Source organism: Macaca nemestrina, chromosome 6 (genome assembly GCF_043159975.1).
Source record: "Macaca nemestrina isolate mMacNem1 chromosome 6, mMacNem.hap1, whole genome shotgun sequence".
Taxonomy (NCBI): domain Eukaryota; kingdom Metazoa; phylum Chordata; class Mammalia; order Primates; family Cercopithecidae; genus Macaca; species Macaca nemestrina.
The window spans coordinates 109,972,976-109,993,223 of NC_092130.1; the positions used below are offsets into that span (position 1 = coordinate 109,972,976).

At 33.7% G+C, this 20,248-nt stretch overlaps 1 protein-coding gene across 2 annotated transcripts in view; it reads left to right on the plus strand.

Annotated features, from left to right (window-relative positions):
* LOC105499481 (ADAM metallopeptidase with thrombospondin type 1 motif 6) overlaps positions 1–20,248 on the plus strand; it is a 329,327-nt gene that overhangs the window by 176,776 nt on the left and 132,303 nt on the right. For both annotated transcript variants that reach the window (XM_011772051.3, XM_071098858.1), the window contains 2 exons: positions 6,221–6,367; positions 14,955–15,096. In XM_011772051.3, the coding sequence (XP_011770353.1) occupies positions 6,221–6,367; positions 14,955–15,096 (289 nt within the window). The remainder of the gene's footprint in view (positions 1–6,220; positions 6,368–14,954; positions 15,097–20,248) is intronic.

A 20,248-nucleotide genomic window follows, 5' to 3' on the forward strand; every position in this document is an offset into this window, starting at 1 on the left:
AATCACTTTGAAAAGCTGTTTGGCATTGTCTAGTAAATTTGAAATTTTATGCAATTTATGACCCAACAGTTTATTTTGCACATCTATACTAGAGCAGTGATCCCTGGGATCTCTGAGGCATTTTCAGATCAAAACTAGTTTAACAATATTAAGACTTCATTTGCCTAAAAAAAAAACAACAAAAACCATATTGATATTTGCACTGATTGTGTAAAAGCAATTGTGGGAATAAATGCTGACACCTTAGCCTGAATCAAGACAGCCATACTAGTATTCAGTGTGTTTGTAACTCCTATGCACTCACAATAAAACCCACGCCATTTTCACTTGAGTGTCCTTGATGAAGCAGCAAAAGTATTAGTTTTATTAAGTCACAATCCTTGAGTTCATGTCTTCTTAATATTCTATGTTACCCATTACTGCTACATGAATGCTGGCTACATGATATTTCTGGGTCAGAGGCAAAAGATGTTATTACAGTACAGCAAGCATCATAAGCATCAATATATTTACATTGGTTCCCCTTGGCCCCAAATTCCACAAGGGTGACACCATATGGCCCATATAAATGCTGCACACGCAGTGAGTTTGCATTGCAACTGAGAAACATGGAGCTTAAGGAATCTACCACTTTTATAGCAAGTATTAAGTTAACCTGTTCTTTGTCCAAGAGGAGAGATGTTACCTCATCTCTCAAAATTACCCTGACAAATGGCCTGAGTAAAAGAACAAGTGATCAGGCACATGCAACAAGATGTGGAGGATCACAGAAGGCCCAAGGATGACTGTCTCTCCCAATATGTATCTGTCTCTGTGTGTGCATATGTGTGCGTGTGTGTGTGTCCCTGTGACTCTTTTTCTCTATCTGTGTGTGTGTGTTCCTAAAACCCTCCACAAATGAGAATCATTAACTCAATGTAATCTGAAATGTTTACTAAACACATAAAACTGGCAATGGAGATATTCCCTTGTTACCACTATTCATCCATTGGGGTGAGCCCAAGGTTTGCCAAACACTTCTTTGTTCTTGTTTTTGTTCTTCTTTTTTTAAATTATTATTTTTGAAACTCAACAGCAGAGAGTTGAGTTAGTTTTTCTTCTCTCTATTATTTATCTATACTTAGTTCAAGGCACAGCATCATTATCTGTATCAGTATAAGCAGGGACCCTTCTTGTTTAATGCCTGTATTAGTTTTTATATTTCTATAGTCCCACTTATCTCCTCTCGTAGACAGTTACTCAGATAAATTTGATATGTATATTTGAATCCCTATGTATCCTCATAAAATATTGCAGATTGTTTTGTTGTATGTTTACTTTTTACTTTTTAAGTCTGAAATGATTTCATATTTACAGAAATATTACTATAGTAGAAAGATTTACCATGTGTTTGTCACCCAGATTCAAAAATAGTAAAGATTTTACAACACTTGTTTTATCTTTCTCTATTTATATGTCCATAAATATTTTTCTGATCTCTTTGAGAGTAAGCTGTAGACATTATATCCTTTTTTCCTAAACATTTTAGCATGTATTTCCTAAGAACAAAGGATAGTCTCTATATAGCTGTCATACAATGGTCAAATTAGAAAGTTTGATATTGATACACTACTATTATCTAGTATACAGTTCATACTCCAATTTCATTTATTGTCGCCAGCAATGTTTGTTTTCTGTAGCATTTTTTTTTCTCCCTAATCCAGTTTCCACTGCATTTACTTGTTATCTTTTGAGTATTTAATCTGGAATAATTCTTCAGACTTTTTTGTTATTCAAGATTGTATATGTAACTTTTGTTTACTTATATGGTGTAGCGCCACAGATCTTGCTCCCTTTCTTAACTATATATTTTTTACTCTTTTTAAGATCCACTCATATAGGCCAGATGTGAGGGCTCATGCCTACAATTCCAGCACTTTGGGAGGCCAAGATGGGAGGATCACTTGAGCCCAGAGTTTGAGATCAGCCTTGGTAACATAGTGAGACCCCATTTTTTTTTTTTTTTTTTTTTTTTTTTGAGACAGAGTCTCGCTTAGTCGCCCAGGCTGGAGTGCAATGGCGCGATCTCGGCTCACTACAAGCTCCGCCTCCCGGGTTCACGCCATTCTCCTGCCTCAGCCTCCCGAGTAGCTGGGACTACAGGCGCCCGCCGCCTCGCCCGGCTAATTTTTTGCATTTTTAGTAGAGACGGGGTTTCACCATGTTAGCCAGGATGGTCTCGATCTCCTGACCTCGTGATCCGCCCGCCTCGGCCTCCCAAAGTGCTGGGATTACAGGCGTGAGCCACCGCGCCCGGCCGAGACCCCATTTTTATGAAAAATTTAAAAATTTGCCAGGTTTGGTGTTGCACACCTGTGGTCCCAGCGACTTGGGAGAATGAAGTGGGAGGATTGCTTGAGCACAGGAGGTCGAGGCTGCAGTGAGCCGTGATTGTGCCACTGCGCTCCAGCCCGGGTGACAGAGCCAGACCCGGCCCCATTGCCCCAAAAAAGATCCACTCATATTAATGTGTAGACATCTATCTTGTTTGTTACTTCTAACTTCTGCTTAGTATTCCACAATATACATCTGCCAAAAAAGAAATATATTTTATACTACAGCCTGAACATCCTATTAAAGGGATCTTTTGAAGCTGATGTCATGAATGTCAGTTGTAAACTTACATTGTACTTTGTGTCACTGTAAGTGAACTATTTGACATTGCCAGATCATTTCTGGGATTTCTTATGTTTGAAATATAGGTTACAGAAGTATATATTCTCTTAAATGACTAAAACCTAAATCCTTGAGACAACTAGCCACAGCTGACAGCTAAACTATAAAGATTATTAATAGAAATAAAACTCAGGATTTTCTCCTTCAGTACTTGAGTTCATTGGTTTTAAAATCTGTTGGCTTACATACATCTGAAAGGATTTTTTAAAATCATGTACCTTATTGTGTATTTTTCAGTTGATGTCTAAAATTTTTCCTTTTATGTCTAAGTAATTGCAAAGGATAGAATTTCCAGTGTTGCAAATATTGTTATTTAAAAATAGAATTGATATATCCCTCTCTTAATTATATGCAGTTTAATCTAAATGCCATAGCAATTAGGTAACTATCATTATGCATTTAAAAAATACATCAACAGGTTCTGTAGTCAAAATTTACATCATTTTCCCCTCTTTTAATTCAATGTGCTCATTCCCCTTTAGAACTTTATCTTAATGTATATTTTAATATATCCTAATATATATTAAAATATATTTTATGCTTGAGTATTTTAAAATTATACACTGTATTATATATCTCTACAGCAAAAACATGTATATTAACATTTATTAATTTGTTTCTATGATCAGAAAGAAAATAAAAATTTTCTTCCAGATTTGATGTTCATTACATTACAATAATTATTAGTTTCAGTGATTGTTTGGAAGAACATATACATATTACAAATTTTGATAAATAATTAAATATAAGTAAAGTTTTTATTAGAAGATGTTGTTAATTGGATGTATTTTTTCAATTATTGCATTTATGTATGTAGTGCTATAACGAGGCAGGATTTCAGCATCAATTCAATTTCTATAGATGTGAATGCTGAGAAAATTTGCCCACATAAGAAGTAGACAGGGATAAAAGGAGTTTATTATAGAAATAGCACTCAACTCTTCGAACTCCTTTTGAATTATTTGTCAAAATATAACCATGGGAATCTATCATCAAAGAATAGTTTTAACCATTGATCAGCTGGTTATTTGATTATGTGCTCCTGCAAACCTGATAAAAGTGAGGAATTGGAAACTCCCTGATATGGTTTAATTAAAATCAATCATCAAAAGTTATTCTCTTAACATTGACACAAATGTTCAGTTGCCTCTTTTCTTGGCATCATGTTTTTATACTCCAAGGCAATGCACTATTATAAAATTATAGATAGGTGAAAGATATGCCTTTCTTTGTAAGACAGGAGATAGAATTTTGAAAGTAGGAGCTTGATTTGTTTTTAGAAAAGAGTGCATAAGGAGTCAAGAATCTCGAAATTGATGCTCTTAAAGCCATCTGAGCCTGTCTACATACCTATGTTAACATGAAACAGGGATACGTATAAAATTGCCGCTAAAAGGAAATAGTATTTTTAAAGCTATCATTACTTGAAAAGAATCATAGTGTTATTAACACAGTAGCGTCAACATTTCAGAGAAATAAGGAATATTACCCATTTACACTACTGAGGTCTTTATGTAAATCCATAGTTGATTATTTTGACAGAATGTACGTCTGATTCAACACACTTGACACTTCACCTGCATATTCCTTGAAGACCATTCACAGAGACTTACTCCACTGTGTTGAGGTCGGCCTAGAATACTAAATATTGGTGTTCTTGGAAGGTTATTTGATATTTTAATTTAGGGCTCTGGATACTGTCATACACTTCTCTTTCTTTGCTTATTTTTGTTCCTCCACCTGAATTACTAGCTCTTCCTAATATGTGTGTATGCACATATATGGGGCTGGGAGGAAAAAATATATATAATGCTATATATATATATATATATATATATATATATAATTTTTTTTTTTTTTTTTTTTTGAGACAGAGCCTTGCTCTGTCACCCTGGCTATGGTATAGTGGTACGATCTCAGCTCACTGCAACCTCTGCCTTCTGGGTTCAAGTGATTCTCATGTCTCAGCCTCCTGGGTAGCTGGAACTACAGGTGTGCACCACCACCTCCGGCTAATTTTTTCTGTATCTTTAGTAGAGGGTTTCACCATGTTGGCTAGACTGGTCTCGAGCTCCTGACCTCAGATGATCCTCCCGCCTCAGCCCCACAAAGTGCTGGGATTACAGGTGTGAGCCACTGGACCCGGCCTATGCGGACATATTATATGTCTTTATTATAACTCTTTTAATGTTGTACTTATGAAAGTCAATTAATTCTGCTTCCTAAGCATGTCTCAAACCTAATTCTACCTGTTTATCCAGCACCCTTGTTCAGATCAACATCAGTTCTCAGTTGGTAATGATCTTCTGACTACTCCCCTGGCTCCATTCTCTTCCTACTTCAGTATCTCCACCATGGAGTTACTATAATTACTTGTCTAATAGACAGATCAATTCCATATTCCCTGACTCAGAAATCTTCAGTTGCTCTTACTTACAAATCTTCCCTGTTTCTATGCTGCCAAGAGGACTGATATTAATATTTACTTTTATTAATTATCTTGTACTTAACTATTCCCAACTACCTTTCCAGATTTTTTCTCCAGCAACTATCCTCATCTATTTTATACTCTAGTGACATTTTCTTGGACACATATCATGGTGCACTTACTAGAATATATGTCATAACAGACACATAAATTTATTTTCTTAGTAATATTCAACCTAAACTTCTGGTTACTTGTGAAGAAAGGTTAAAACGTATATGTAATCTGTATTACACATACATTGTATAAACACACACACACATATAGGGTATGTAGTGGGTATATCCTTTTCAGGAAAACATTTTTATTGTTAAAATGTGTTTTTAGATCACATTGTTAGCACTAAGCGTGGCTATATAACACAGGAAAAAAATGACAAAATATTTTTTAAATGAAGGAGGCCACAATAAAGAAAAACCATAATCCTTAACTATATCTATGGTTTTCAAAAAGGCGTTTTGAAACACACATACGACTACAAATTACATGTGTGTTAAATTATCTTTTATTAATATTAATAAGAAAAAGGACTCCTGTATTTGGCCTATAACCTAAAACTCAACTGATCATAGCTATCTTCTTATAATTCTCTTTTGGATTCAGCATAGTGAGGTAGGATGAACACTAACATATTAAAAGGTAGGTTCTGCTAACAGTTCCAACACTGACAAACTGTGTGATCTTTAGCAGGTTGTTTATCTTTGCTAAATCTGTTTTATAATTTATAAAGTAAGAATTGATATGTAATATATTCGGCTCAAGGAGAAATTGAAACGTGTGATAACAGGTGAAAGTATGTGACTACATTTAAAGAGATTTAGACATGTGCTGTATCACTGAAGTATTCTTTATTCCTTAGTCTCTTTAATTTTAATCCTAAATTTCTTTAGAGGATATGGCCTATCCTGATGGAAGGCATATGTTGATAAGGCTAATAAATGGCCAAACAAGGAAATAAGGGATGTGTTGGTTTTTTTTTTTTTAATTTATTTTTTCTATGTTTCTTCCTCATTAAAACAGTTTTGGTATGAACCATGATGGAATTGGAAATTCTTGTGGGACGAAAGGTCATGAAGCAGCAAAACTTATGGCAGCTCACATTACTGCGAATACCAATCCTTTTTCCTGGTCTGCGTGCAGTCGAGACTACATCACCAGCTTTCTAGAGTAAGTAATCTCTGGAGAGTGATGATAAATTGCTCCAGAAGTAAGCCACTGGTAGAAGCCTAATATGTAGTGCTTTCAACTTTGCATAATGAGTAACTTTTATAGGGCCTACTGATATATCAACTGTTTCTTAAATACTTTAATATATCATTGTGGCAATTTTTTTTCTTCATATAGAATTTATAGAATAGAGGAAGTGGAGCAAGGATATAAGTGGGACTGATGGTGTGAGTGTTACAATTGTTTAATAAATGGGACACAATTTCAGAAAGCATTCAGATTTGTATGATTTAATAGTACATAGGCCAAACTTATGTTCAGTGATTACATATTTTATTTTGTCGGTGAAAAAACTGAGTTCTATAGGAGAGCCAAAGTATCTAATAGTAACAAACAACAACAAAAAATAACCAAACACCAAGGAAATGAACACTTTGAGAAAAATATTTGTTTTTGAAAATGTATTAAGCGATCCATTTTTCTGCAGTTTGAGAACTTTTTGGTCCTTTAATGTATATTCCAAGAGTCTGGTTATTTAAATGTGAAGATTACAAATTAGCTCAGGTATAAGCATGTTAAGGAAATCAGATGTTCTTCTACATCTCACTTGCATAGGGCTTGAGGATTGTACTTTGGAAACTGATAGACTTGGGTCTCACTTCTAAGTGTGTGTTCCTTAACTTTTCTAATCTTCAGTGTCCTAAGTTGTTAAATGAAGTTAAGTCATACTGTTTATGTCATCAGGTGTTATATATGTAATTATGTGTCATGCTATAATGTGTATAAAATATATAACAGACATTCTTTAAATGGTAAATATTATTTTAAATAATATCAAGATTTCAGTGCTTTATTGCTTTACCATGATTTTTAACTGTTTTGTGCCATTTTTTTTTTTCCTTGTGGAAGAGAAATTAAATACTCTGTGAAAAAGTAAGGTATACATAAAGTACAGACCAGCAATGGAAATTCTTCTTAAAAATTGGCTCTGTTCAAAGTTTATATTAAAACAATTATATTGTAAAATTTTAAAAATTCAAACAGGTTACATACGGTAACATTATTTATTAAAATTTCCTTCATATCTACTAATAGCCAGAGCATATATTTTGAAAACTATGATTAGATATTTTTAAAAGGTCACAAACAAGAGACTTTAAATTACCTAGCACAATGCTTTATTAAAAAACAAATCAAAAGATAAATGTTTAAAATGAGCTATTTTAAATTAATGTAATAATAAAGTTGAAGGAATTTGAAATTTATTTGAGAAGGTGGTTCTTCTGATAACCATATTATAACCTAATAACTTTTAATCTTAGTAACAGAAGAGTATAAGATTATACTTGCCTACAGTGAAAACTGATTGAAGTGCTATAAAGGTAGACTACAGAGCATTTGTAAGATATCTTTTGGTTGTTCTTAATACAAAGCACTAGCAATATCACGTTCTAAGATGTTTTTAATGAGATCGTTTACCTAAAACATTTTTGAAGATCTGCTCTCCTTAGACATCAAGTCAGATCTGGAATTTCTCCCTTGACTTGGCTTATGTTTTTATAATGGAGTATTAATGTCCATCACCAGAAAGACAAACTGTGTAACATGCTCAGGATTCTTGTGCATTTCTGATGGTTGCTCTTATCTTGTTGTTTTCGTTGTTGTTGCTGTTGTTGTTATTGCTTTTGTACTGTTTTCTTTTCTCCTTTATCTTGTTTCTGTCCCATTGGCTATATTGCACAGCTCATTTGCTAGTACCATCTCTGTATACTAAATACAAGGACCAGTTGTGATCTCCTGTCAGATCTTGTCTACTTGAAACCATATTGAGGCTAAGACACTCCAAAAGGGAATCCTTAAATTGCTGGTAAAATACAGTTTAAAAATCACCACTGGTTTGGTGAGGGACATAAAAGTATTACTAGTTTCAATAAAGTGTTCCATTGAATTAATTAAAAGAATTGATCCAAAAAGCATTATTTAAGCCTTATTGCCTCTTTGCATTTTGTATGTGTAAGCATGATTAGTGTTGACAGGGTTCTAATGGGCTTATTTATCCTGTATTTTATAAAAATATTTCCATGTACATTCTCATGGGAATGCTCACAAAGTTAAAACTATTAATGAAAGATAGATGTGAAGCACAATGGGTAGAGACTTGGGGAAAACTTGGCTTTCCCTCCTCTTTAATAATAAAACTAAACAAATCTGATTATAATCTGACCAAGCAATAAAGGGTTTTTAAACACAAGGCTCTTTAAAAAGGTCAGTTCACCAGAGCACAAAGACATAACAGTAACTTTCTTGAATTTCTTTGTTCCTTTTTATTAATGCAGTGAACTTAATTGCTTTAACAGCTATGCGTGATATTTTTTAAAATCCAGTGCTATTTTGATCAGGGATTGAGGTTACATTTATGTTTTATAGTTGGCTCAAAAAGGCTCATAACATTTTATTTTAGCTTCTCTTCTCAAGAAAAAGAATCTTGAAAGATGAATTGTTTAGGAACTGCAGCCCAGCCAACAAAACGCATACCTTTCTCTACTTAGTAGCTGTATAGGCCAAAGATGATGGTGGATTTTAACAATGAGCTTTCTATGATTTATAGAGATTCACTATTCACTATGTTCAACTGAAAACGATTCCATGGCCAATAGAATACAAAGTCTCTCGTGTCATTCTAAAACACTAGGTGCTACTGATCAATCAGGAGTTTACCAACTCCCAATATTTTTTTTCAGATTTCTTAAACTCGGTGATTCAATAAGTGGTTCATGAATCGCCCAGAAGCCGTCCTGATTAAATAATAAAGAACCCATTTCCGTTAAAATGGACGTGTTATGCCAGCTTCTGATGTTTTCCGGCGACGGCTTTGCAGGTAGTGTCTTTCCTATCTGCCTGCGGGACTGATTTATTTATTTATTTAGAATATAGAGAAAGGTGAACCTGGTATTATGGCTCACACTCATTGATGACTATGGGCTAATTTACCAGGCAGTGGTAGACAGCCAGAAGTAATTTAAGCCAGTTTTTCGTACATTTTCCACCACTTAGCAATAGTACAGAATAATTTCATATAGTTTTCAAAAATTATGGGGGCTCTGTGAATCAACTCTTGCTCTATTAAAATTAAAGCCTGTTAACTTGTTTGAACTGTCAAAGATCCATAGCAAAATTTCCTACAGTTCCAAATTAAATACAGAGTAGACATTTTCACAGAAAGGATGGAAGCTGAACGTATTAAAAGAAGCAATGTTACGGTCAGAGTTGACCTAGGAGGAAAGGTGACTGTGGAGCTACAAGAGAAGTGATATAAGATGAGCAAGATGACCAAAGCACTCACATTTCCTCTCTAGCAATGACCTTCGAAAGTCAACATCAGGCTGTTATATAAAAAACAATCTTTATAGATGAAACCTTTTTAAATAAATGTAGAATCTAAGAGCTTGGCAAAACAGGTTTCTCCTCCTTCTGTTTATCTGATACATTTGGGGAACCTTGCTCTAATCATAATAACTTTGATAAGTCGTAATTATATATAGGGGGAAAAGGGTAAACCACTCTCAATACAGTATTTGTGTCTTGAAAGCTTCAAGCTCAGTTATATTAAGGGTGAGAGAGAAAGATTTGCCTTAGAAGGCAGTACGTTGTTAGCTTCATTGAGAAGACTGACAAAGCAGTTTATGAGAATATAGTATGTAAGATGGTTGACTTACTATAGATGATATCAGCCCAATTCTGTTTTGCTTAATTTATGAATCAGCACAACTTAGTGGAATAAAAATAGGAGGTGGCATTAAGTGTTAACTTTTTGTTGTTGTTGTTGTTAAGAGACTGTTAAGATATGTACAGGGTTATAGAGAAAGATTTATTTTTTAGATTGACCCACTGTATTATGGACTAAAAGTTTCTATTTTATGGTATAACTGTTTTAGTGAAAATACATCTAAAATCACAATTAGGAGTATATCCTAATGTGTTCTGGAAACAAAGCCATGAATGCATATTTTACATAGGAATCTAAATTTTTGCTGAAGACCGAACTCTAACTCATATTCCTATATTCAAGGCTAATTTTTGGACTATGCAAATAAGACCTCTCTTAATTAGAAGTAGAATTCATAAAATATGACTTTCTCATCATGCTGCAAACATTTTGGGAAATGTAAATATACTTTGATTTACTATGAATTTCATAATCAAGGGAGAAGTATATTCTGAAACTAATGCATTTTTTTGCTTGGTCTTAGAAGCATAAACAAAAATAGAGGCTAGGAATTCAATAATTATCTGTGTTGCTGTAGATATTAACTAGGGTTTGGCTTTTTAGTTGTGATTATATGCTGCTAGGAAAATAATCACAGGTCTACTTTTTATATGTACAATTTTGCTCTGACAAGTACATGTTTAATAATGTTGTAACTACATATCATAGATGGAGACTATTCTACATTTGATAATGAGTGAGGTTCATGTTTTATGACTGGAAACATTTGCATATTACACCTACACACAAACCATCTATGTTTAAAATTATTATTTGATGAGAAGATTTGTATATAGTATCACTACAGTACTATTATAATTTTGATAGTAGCATAAATAACACTGGACATTGTAAGAATTGTATAGTTATATCTCCATTAGCTAGAACCCTAGATTAAATAAAAATTTCCCATAAATTTCAATTTTTTAAAAAAACGAGATAATTACAAAATATAAGACAACAACTTATATCTAATATTTTAGGAAAGGAGATATTAGGTTGGCACAAAAGTAATTGTGCTTTTTGCCATTAAAGTAATTGCAAAGCCACAATTACTTTTGCACCAACCTAATAGATTTACACATTTATACCAGGAAACATACAAAAAGTGTTCATATCAGCATAATTTGCAATTCTTAGAAATTGGAAATAATCCAGATATTTATTAGTAGAGGAATTATAAATAATTGTGACATACTTATAAATGGAATATTAAAGAACAATAAAAATGAACTGGCTACAATTACATTTACACACATCAACATAAAAGTATCTCATATTCACGATATTGAGCAAAAGAATAAAGTCACAAAAGACTACCTACAGTATGACTACTTTTATATAGAGTCTCAAAACAGGCAGATGAATAATAATTAGACAGTAAAATTATTAAGCAAAGCAAGGAAATTATTATTATAAAAAGTCAGAATAGTAGTTACCTTTGGGGGTGGGGGGAAATGAGGGCTATTACTGGAATAAAGCACTTGAGAATTTTCATAGGAAAAAAAAATAAGGAAAAGCACTCCCAGGGTTAAATATACATTGCTCGCATCTATGTCTTCCACCTCTGTACCTGTATCTGTAATATTTCATAATGGTAATTGATGACTCAGAGGCATGAAAATATCCAGAATTATTTTAAGAATTAATTAGTAACTAATAATTATTGTCTATAGACTTTAGTTACTTGAACATAGCAGGAAAGTAGCAGACAAATTTTGGTTAACATAGTGCAAAAAGCATTTTTCTTGCTTAACCCTTAGTTAAGAATTCAAATATAGGCCGGATGCAGTGGTTCATGCCTATAATCCCGGCACTTTGGGAGGCTAAGGCAGGAGGATCTCTTGAGACCAGGAGTTCTAGACCAGCCTGGGCAAGATGGTGAGACTCACTATCTACAAAAGATACAAAAATTAGCCAGGCATGGTGGCACATGCCTCTGGTCCTAGCTCCTCGGGAGGCTGAGGTGGGAGGATCACTTGAGCCCAGTAGTTCAAGGCTGAAGTTAGGTGTGATCATGTCACTTCACTCCAGCCTGGGTGACACAGCGAGACCCCATCTTAAAACAAAATAAAAGAATTAAAACAGGAAAACGATCCCATCCCTCAAATATTTAAATCAAGGTTTTACTGTATATACCAGATATGGTTACTAGAAGGAAAATGTACTACACATGTAGTAAACATGCATTGAAATGTACAGACAATTTAAATCCACCTTGCAGATATATCCCCACATTTGCTTTACTGGCAGACACTTGACTTGTAAGCCTTGCTAATTTGTACAAATATAACCAAATCCATTTCAAAAGTCCTTTGTTTATTCCGTTTTTCTAAATACTGGTTCATTTTTAAAGATCCATATGGTTTTCCTTTATGTTGTATTTCATATGGTGTTTTATTCTTCTGTAAAAATATACTGGAAAAGGAGAACAAGACTTGTCTAGACTACATTAATACAAAGCAATAGGTGCTTCCAAAGAACTAAAACAAAAACACACGTTTGGGATAAACTTTCTTAGAAGAGTTTTGACCACAGGTGTGTGCAGTTCATGGCATTCTTGATGGTGTGAAGGCCATTGCAGTTGTCCTCTGGTTTGGTAGTTTTTAAAGAACATGAACCATGATTAGAAGCCCACTAATATTAATATATTGAAACAATAATTTTAGATGAAGCAATTATTCTTGCTTCCTGCTGGGTTAAGTCAGTTTCCAATTTGCCATCAGAAAAGAATTTTTTCCTCAGGATATCTATTCTTAAACTCTTCTTTGGAGTCCACACAGTTCTTTCTCTGATTCTGGGTTAATTTTATGTATTACTAAAAGTAATTATTTTAAAATTTAAATAAAATAAGTTGGTGTCACCAAAAGCTGGTGTCACTTAGGTGAATATATCCTACACTTTTTTGATTATGTCATTGTAAATATTTTTTGCCTCTTGGATACCTACTCCAGTACACAATTTAAAATAAATATTTTCTATAAAAAATATTTATAGTAGTGCTTAACTTGTTATTTTATTTTTATTACATATTTAATTCCTTTCATAAAGATGTTTATAATTTTATTGTCAATAGAAATGAAACAGATATTTTAGAAGAAAGTTGGGGAATTAAACTACTAATTCAGTTATCTCACCAATATCCATATTATCAAAATGGTTCTTTTCCCATTATACTATTCAAATATGACCTCTTTGTCATTAACCTTAATATATAATTTAAAATTTACTAGTAGCATTACATTTGCCTAAAGTTTGCATATCCATATAGATTAAAGATATATTACTTAATAAAACCAAAAAAGCATTCTATTTAAAAAATTCATCTAGAGGTAATTTTTCTTGCTGAGGTACATGTTAATTTCTAAAAGTATAATAAAAAGGAAATAAAAAAGTGTTCTGTTATGAAAATTGGATAGCTGGGTGAAAAAAGATTGTTCTTTTTTAGTTAGATACCTTGAGCAGTGACAAACGAAATGATTGTAGTAGCCAATGGTAAAATCCATCTGTATTAGTACCATACTTAATATTCCATCTAAATATTTCTTATTGATTAAAAAATTAGGAGGGCATGAAAGAAAGGAGAAGGATATAAAGAAGACAGTAGTCTGTCTCTTTCATCTTTAACTCTATATCACCTTAGGAATAGTATGGTTCAGTTTTTAAAAGGTATTAATTTGCTGCTGTGTGTGAACATACCTTTTTATATAACAAATTGACTTTGACATGTTAAGAATATAAGAAACTTTTAAGTGAATAGGAAAGTGATTGTTATGCATAGTTCTTTCTTAGTTATCTATAAATGAAAAATTGTACTGTCCTAAATAACAGTTGAGGAACTTCTACTTGTGAAATTATTTTCCTTTGGCAAAGTGGATGGAAAAGATTTGGGAAAAAAAAAAAAAACACAAGTGCTGGCACAATGGACAGGAATGTTGGAAAAAATTTTTAAATGTTGGCATAGGAATTCTTTAAAAATTCTAACTTACTCACATGTGAAATGAAAGTAAAAAAGCATCTGTCCTATTTTATGCACACTGACTAAATAAAAATGAGCAATTATATTTAGCAAAGTTTAAAGCTTTTTAAACTAAGGTATTCTGTCTGGGTTTTGGCGACCTTTATGTTATTTGTTCCACTGAATTAAAATATTATGTTTGAGTGCAGGCATAGCTTGAAACGTAGAAATTATACAAAGAAGAGAACATTCTCTTTTCCAATTCTGATGATCCTAGATGAAATATGAAATTTTTGAGAGACTAAACACTTCTAATATATTTGAGAGGAAAACTTTGGTCCTTGGCCTCATCTGTCATTCAACCCATTTATTAGTGAAATATTTCAAGAACCTATGGACATGCCTTAACACAACATCTATTGTTCTGCTCAAGGTGGAACTATATAAATTAGGTCTTTAAGGATTATAACCATAATTATTTTTTTAAAATTTTCTGCATTTCATGTTTTTAATTCTACTACCAGATGTGGTTATATTTTGAATGAAAACAAACAAGAAGCTTAGAGCAATATGAAATTCTGTTTTGATTCCTTGAGAAATTAGTTTAAATCAAGGCCAACATGACATTTTCAGATTGTTGTCTGAAATGATTTTATTGTGTCTTGGTGCTGAAATGAATTATTTGGAGCTCTTATTCAGGTTTCAGTAAAGCTATTCCGTTCTGTCATGTGATTATTTATTGGGAGAATGTATTGTTTTTCATGCATCAAGTTATTAAAACAAAGCTCAACACGTGGTTTCATAATTGTGCCTGAAATAGTCCATAGAGTACCTAATTTCCTTTGATCCTTTATGTTGAACAGTTCAGGCCGTGGTACTTGCCTTGATAATGAGCCTCCCAAGCGTGACTTTCTTTATCCAGCTGTGGCCCCAGGTCAGGTGTATGATGCTGATGAGCAATGTCGTTTCCAGTATGGAGCAACCTCCCGCCAATGTAAATATGGGGTAAGAAGTCTTCATCCTTATGTTTCGTCATTTATATGTGTTCTTCCATGACACAGATGTTAAGATAGAATTATGATGAATGTCATTTCCCTCTACCAATATCTTTCATTTAAATATAGCTTTTGACACTGCAGTTTTTCTGATATCATATTTATAATATTTTTTCTAAATGTTTCAATAATCCTAAGTTAAGCACATTACAGATTTCTTGTGAGGGATGCAGGTAGAATTTAGTAATTCTTAATGTGTTTTTTCTTTAAATCTTAAATTTATGATGCCAACTTTATTTCGTCTTTTGAAATATTATGGCTTTAAAATCCCTCTACATGCCACTTTTCTGATACTCTTATAATTGAGCTAAAGGAAATTTTTACATTAGCTAGACGGCTTTGCTTTTATTCATACTTGATAGTACTAAGTCACTTCATGTTGCTTCATCCACTGCCCACATTCCAACACCACAACCAAGCAGGAACAAGATGACATTAGCTCAAGTAGTGAAACAAGGAAAATTGCTATGGAAGAAAAAAATGTAGGCATCATAATTTACTCTGCATGTCTGCCTTAAAAAGAAGTCACAGTGTCTACATCAGAAAATGAATACAAATTCTTTTTAAGTTTCACAGAGCAAGATTTTAGTGGACAAGTTCATATTAAGAACATAATATAAGCATAGTGAATGAAAAAATGGGTTGTTAATATGTCAAATTGCTTACCAAAAAAATTCAGATTTAAAAAATAAGTTGAAAGCTTGATTTCTTTTTCTTTTTCTTTTTCCTTTTTTTTTTTTTTTTTTTGAGACAGAGTCTTGCTCTGTCACCCAGGCTGAAATTCAGGGGTGCAGTCTTGGCTCACTGCAACCTCTGTCTCCTGGGTTCAAGCAATTCTCCTGCCTCAGCCTCCTGAGTAGCTGGGAATACAGGTGTGCACCATCATGCCTAGCTAATTTTTGTATTTTTAGTGGAGACGGGATTTTGCCATTTTGGCCAGGCTGGTCTCAAAATCCTGGCCTCAAGTGATCCACCCACCTTGGCCTCCCAAAGAGCTAGGATTATAGGCGTGAGCCACCATGCCCCACCTGATTTCTATTTTTATGCAAATAGTCTTTTAAATCCTGTTTTAGAAATAATAATAATTAAGTATTAGGGTGGTATCGTACTGTATCATTGTACTGTATGTATCCTCTTTGGGTACAGAATAAAGGGAAGTGTTTTCTTAAATATCTCTTGGGTGACAAGTGTATTATTATTCTTGTTAGGCTTTAGCAGCATATTTCTGCACTAGATTTAAAGATTGTGTGTGATTATATGGATATGTAGAACCTTGTGTAAAACTTTGGCTTATCCTTAATCTTATTTTGTATGGTTCTAGTTTCTTTTGTTCTTAGGTTGTTTGTTTCAATAAAAGTCAGTCAAACTTTAACCATAGTCTTTCTATACATACTTACGGATTAATACATTGAAATTCATGATCAAATGAACTTAGAAAATTTCTGTTAGATTATTCATATCCATGTCTCTCATTTCTTTGTTAGCAAGTGAAATAATCTATATTTTTGTTTTCTATTGGAAACTGGATTTTAACTCCACCTGCAAATTTCTACATTAGATAATTTACATTATCAGTTTTGTAGAATCTATGGCTACAGGATACAGTCTTTTTCTCTCTCGAATAAATTAATAAAAATTTGACTTAATTCTTCTTGCTATATCTATATATCTAATTCAGTTCAGACTAATTGATTTGAAATGAGATGAACAATACAAAATTACATATTTTTACTTTATGTTCCTGATATTCTGCTTTTACATTCTTTTTATTTGAGATGGAGTTTTGCTCTGTCACCCAAGCTGGAGTGCAGTGGCACAATTTTGGCTCACTACAACCTCCACCTCTTGGGTTCAAGAGAGTCTCTCACCTCAGCCTCTGAGTAGCTGGGATTACAGGCATGTGCCACCACACCTGGCTGTTTTGTATTTTTAGTAGAGATGGGGTTTCACCATGTTGGCCAGGCTGATCTTGAACTCCTGACCTCAAGTGATCAGCCTGCTTCGGCCTCCCAAAGTGTTGGGATTACTGGCGTGAGCTACTGTGTCTTAATATGTTTTGTTTATAAATACTTCTGTAATAGGTACAAAATAAAATTGGAAAACTGAGAAAGACATTAGCATCTTACAAACCTATACAGTTTTAAGTATTTTATCATGAATCCTTTTCACTTTGATTTGTAGCAAAATAATGGTTTCCCTAGATTCATATGAAAATGCTTGTGTTATTTTTTTAAGTGCTATATGTTACTAACAAAGTATATTGAGTCATAACTGATTCTTTACAATCACTCCCACCTCTGAACTTGTGTCAGTTTACACAAACCTACATTGGTTTATATCTGGTGAATCCCTAAAGTTTTAAACAATTCTAAATACTACTTTGGAAAACAATAGTGGTTTCAAAGTTCAGAGTCCAGTGGGTAAGCAAATCATATTTCAGATGGTAGCTGAAGGGAAAAACAAACCAGCCCTGATTTAGGTAGCTGTCTGAGTATAGCATGCTGAAATGAACACTAAATACAGTTGCTGTAGACTTAGGAGAACACTTTAGAATTTTTGAGAGGAGATACATCTGGTATTGAAAAATCATGAAATGATTCCTCTTTCAACTAGCAGATCTCTCATGATGTCAGGAAAGATTTTAAAGAACTACAGAATGGGCTGGGCGTGGTGGCTCACCCTGTAATCCCAGCACTTTGGGAGGCCGAGGTGGGTGGATCACGAGGTCAGGAAATCAAGACCGTCCTGGCTAACATGGTGAAACCTCATCTCTACTAAAAGTACAAAAATTAGCCGGTGTGTTGACGCGCGCCTTCCAGCTACTCAGGAGGCTGAGGCAGGGGAATCACTTGAACCTGGGAAGTGGAGGTTGCAGTGAGCCGAGATTGTGCCACTGCACTCCAATCCAGCCAGGGCTACAGCGGGACACTTCGTCTAAAAGAAAAAAAAAAAAAAAGAACTACCGAAGGATCTATACTGCAGAAGTGATCAGCTTTACATCTCTTCCACTTGGCCATGAAGTAGTCATTGCTGGGTTACCAGTGATTACATCTGTAGTTAAGAAAAATCTTGCCTGAATTCTTAGTGAGTAGGTTCATTAATATACATGTTAGTAATGTTTGGAAATTTACATGAAAATTTTTCTGTTTTATTTTACTCATGGCAACATTTTTCATATTATTCTTGCATATCATCTATTCTTATTTTTCAGGTGTTATTAAAATTCCAATAGAAGTTGTGAGGAGGTTGTAATGGCTATGAATACAAAGAGCAAAACTGTACATACAGTACAATATACAGAGTAATATAGTTGTATAATGCAGTAATCTATAAATGATGTATAGTTTCTGGTATTTATGTAGTGACTTTTTTCTGAACTACTTCAGACTGAGTTGATAAAAATCGTAATTACTGGCCAGGCACGTTGGCTCATACCTGTAATCCCAGTACTTTGGGAGCCCGAAGCAGGTGGATCACCTGAGGTTGGGAGTTTGAGACCAGCCTGACCAATGTGGAGAACCCTGTCTCTACTAAAAATACAAAATTAGCCAGGCGTGGTGGCACATGCCTATAATCCCAGTTATTCGGGAGGCTGAGGCTGGAGAATTGCTTGAACCTGAGAGGCGAGGGTTGCAATGAGCTGAGATCGTGCCACTGCACTCCAGCCTGGGCAACAAGAGTGAAACTCCATCTCAAAAAACAAACAAACAAATCATAACTATTATATAATATTATAGGTGAGGAAACTAAAAATACAGAATGTGATATACCTACTCCAAAGTAAAATAAATAAAGTCCTAATTGATGTCAGTTCTCTTTTCTATTAGGAGTAGTAATTATGTTAATGAAGCAAAGGTAGCAGATGTATTTTGTTTCACAAGACACTTGTTATTAAATTTTTATCAGGTAATGTCTGTTACTAAAAATCTTCTCGAAAGTCCCTATCTTGTCTCAGTCTTTTTTGGGAGAGAGCTGGTCAGGAGATCTTCTCTAAAGTCATTTTTTAGGGTCCTAAGTTATCAGATGTCTGAAACTCTGAGTCCTGGATTTGAGTGAATTTCTTTTCTTTCACCTTATATAAAAAAATAGGATGTCTTCAAGGTAAAATACAAGTACAGACAAGTAGCCTGAAAAGCTAGATTCTTACTAGATCATCTAAAAATATCTGCTAGCTCTGTTGTAGGTTTCTAAGGGGACTTGGATAATTCCTGGATGAAAATACATTGCAAATAAAACAGCAGTATCAGTATGTCCAAGAAATATTTCTTTCCCTTTTTAGAGTAACAAGCTCTTTCCTGTAAAACTCTGGAGAATCTGTTGTCTCACTTTTCTTCCATTTTCCATTAATCTCCTCTTTTATTAGAAAAGAATACAAAAACTGAATTAACAAAAAGCATATTGCAGTAATAACAATAAGTTTAAACTTAGGAAGGAAGTCACTAATGAACCTATATAATGTAGGGGCCGTAGGTGATCTTTTGACTGCTTCCCAGAAGGCATAGATTAATTTAAGGCTCAGCCTCAGCTTTAGCTCTTTATTTCTTTATTCTGTCACTTAAATCATATCTCAAATATTGTTTTCCAGTACACTTAATGGTTCAGTATAGGTTAATAATATCCAGTACATAATTTACTATTGATTATTAAGAGCTGATTGTTCATCTACAGGTAGATTTAAGGCCACAAAATCAAAGAAATTTTATAGACATCATAGATTGGTTTATTTATGGGAAATTTTTATTGTCTATGAAGTTTGTCACTGTTTACATAGACTTAAGAGTTAGCACATAAATGCATAATAGTGTGTTGTACATGTTACTGCTTATTTTAAATGTAGAACTGAAGAATCAGTAGATCATATATCCTGAACCATAAATGGGATGATCTAGTACATGGTGTCATGATGGATGGAACAGCATATTTTTATCAGAATATTTTAAATAAAAAAAATCTGTTCACCATAAACTATTACCTATGACCTAGAATTGACCATTAATAGATTTTACTCAGTCTTGGGCACTTTTTTTCAGTGAAGAGCAGCCAGGTTGTTCTTGTAAACTTCAGATAGCAAGAGGGTATGACAAGCATGCAAATTGTCTTTT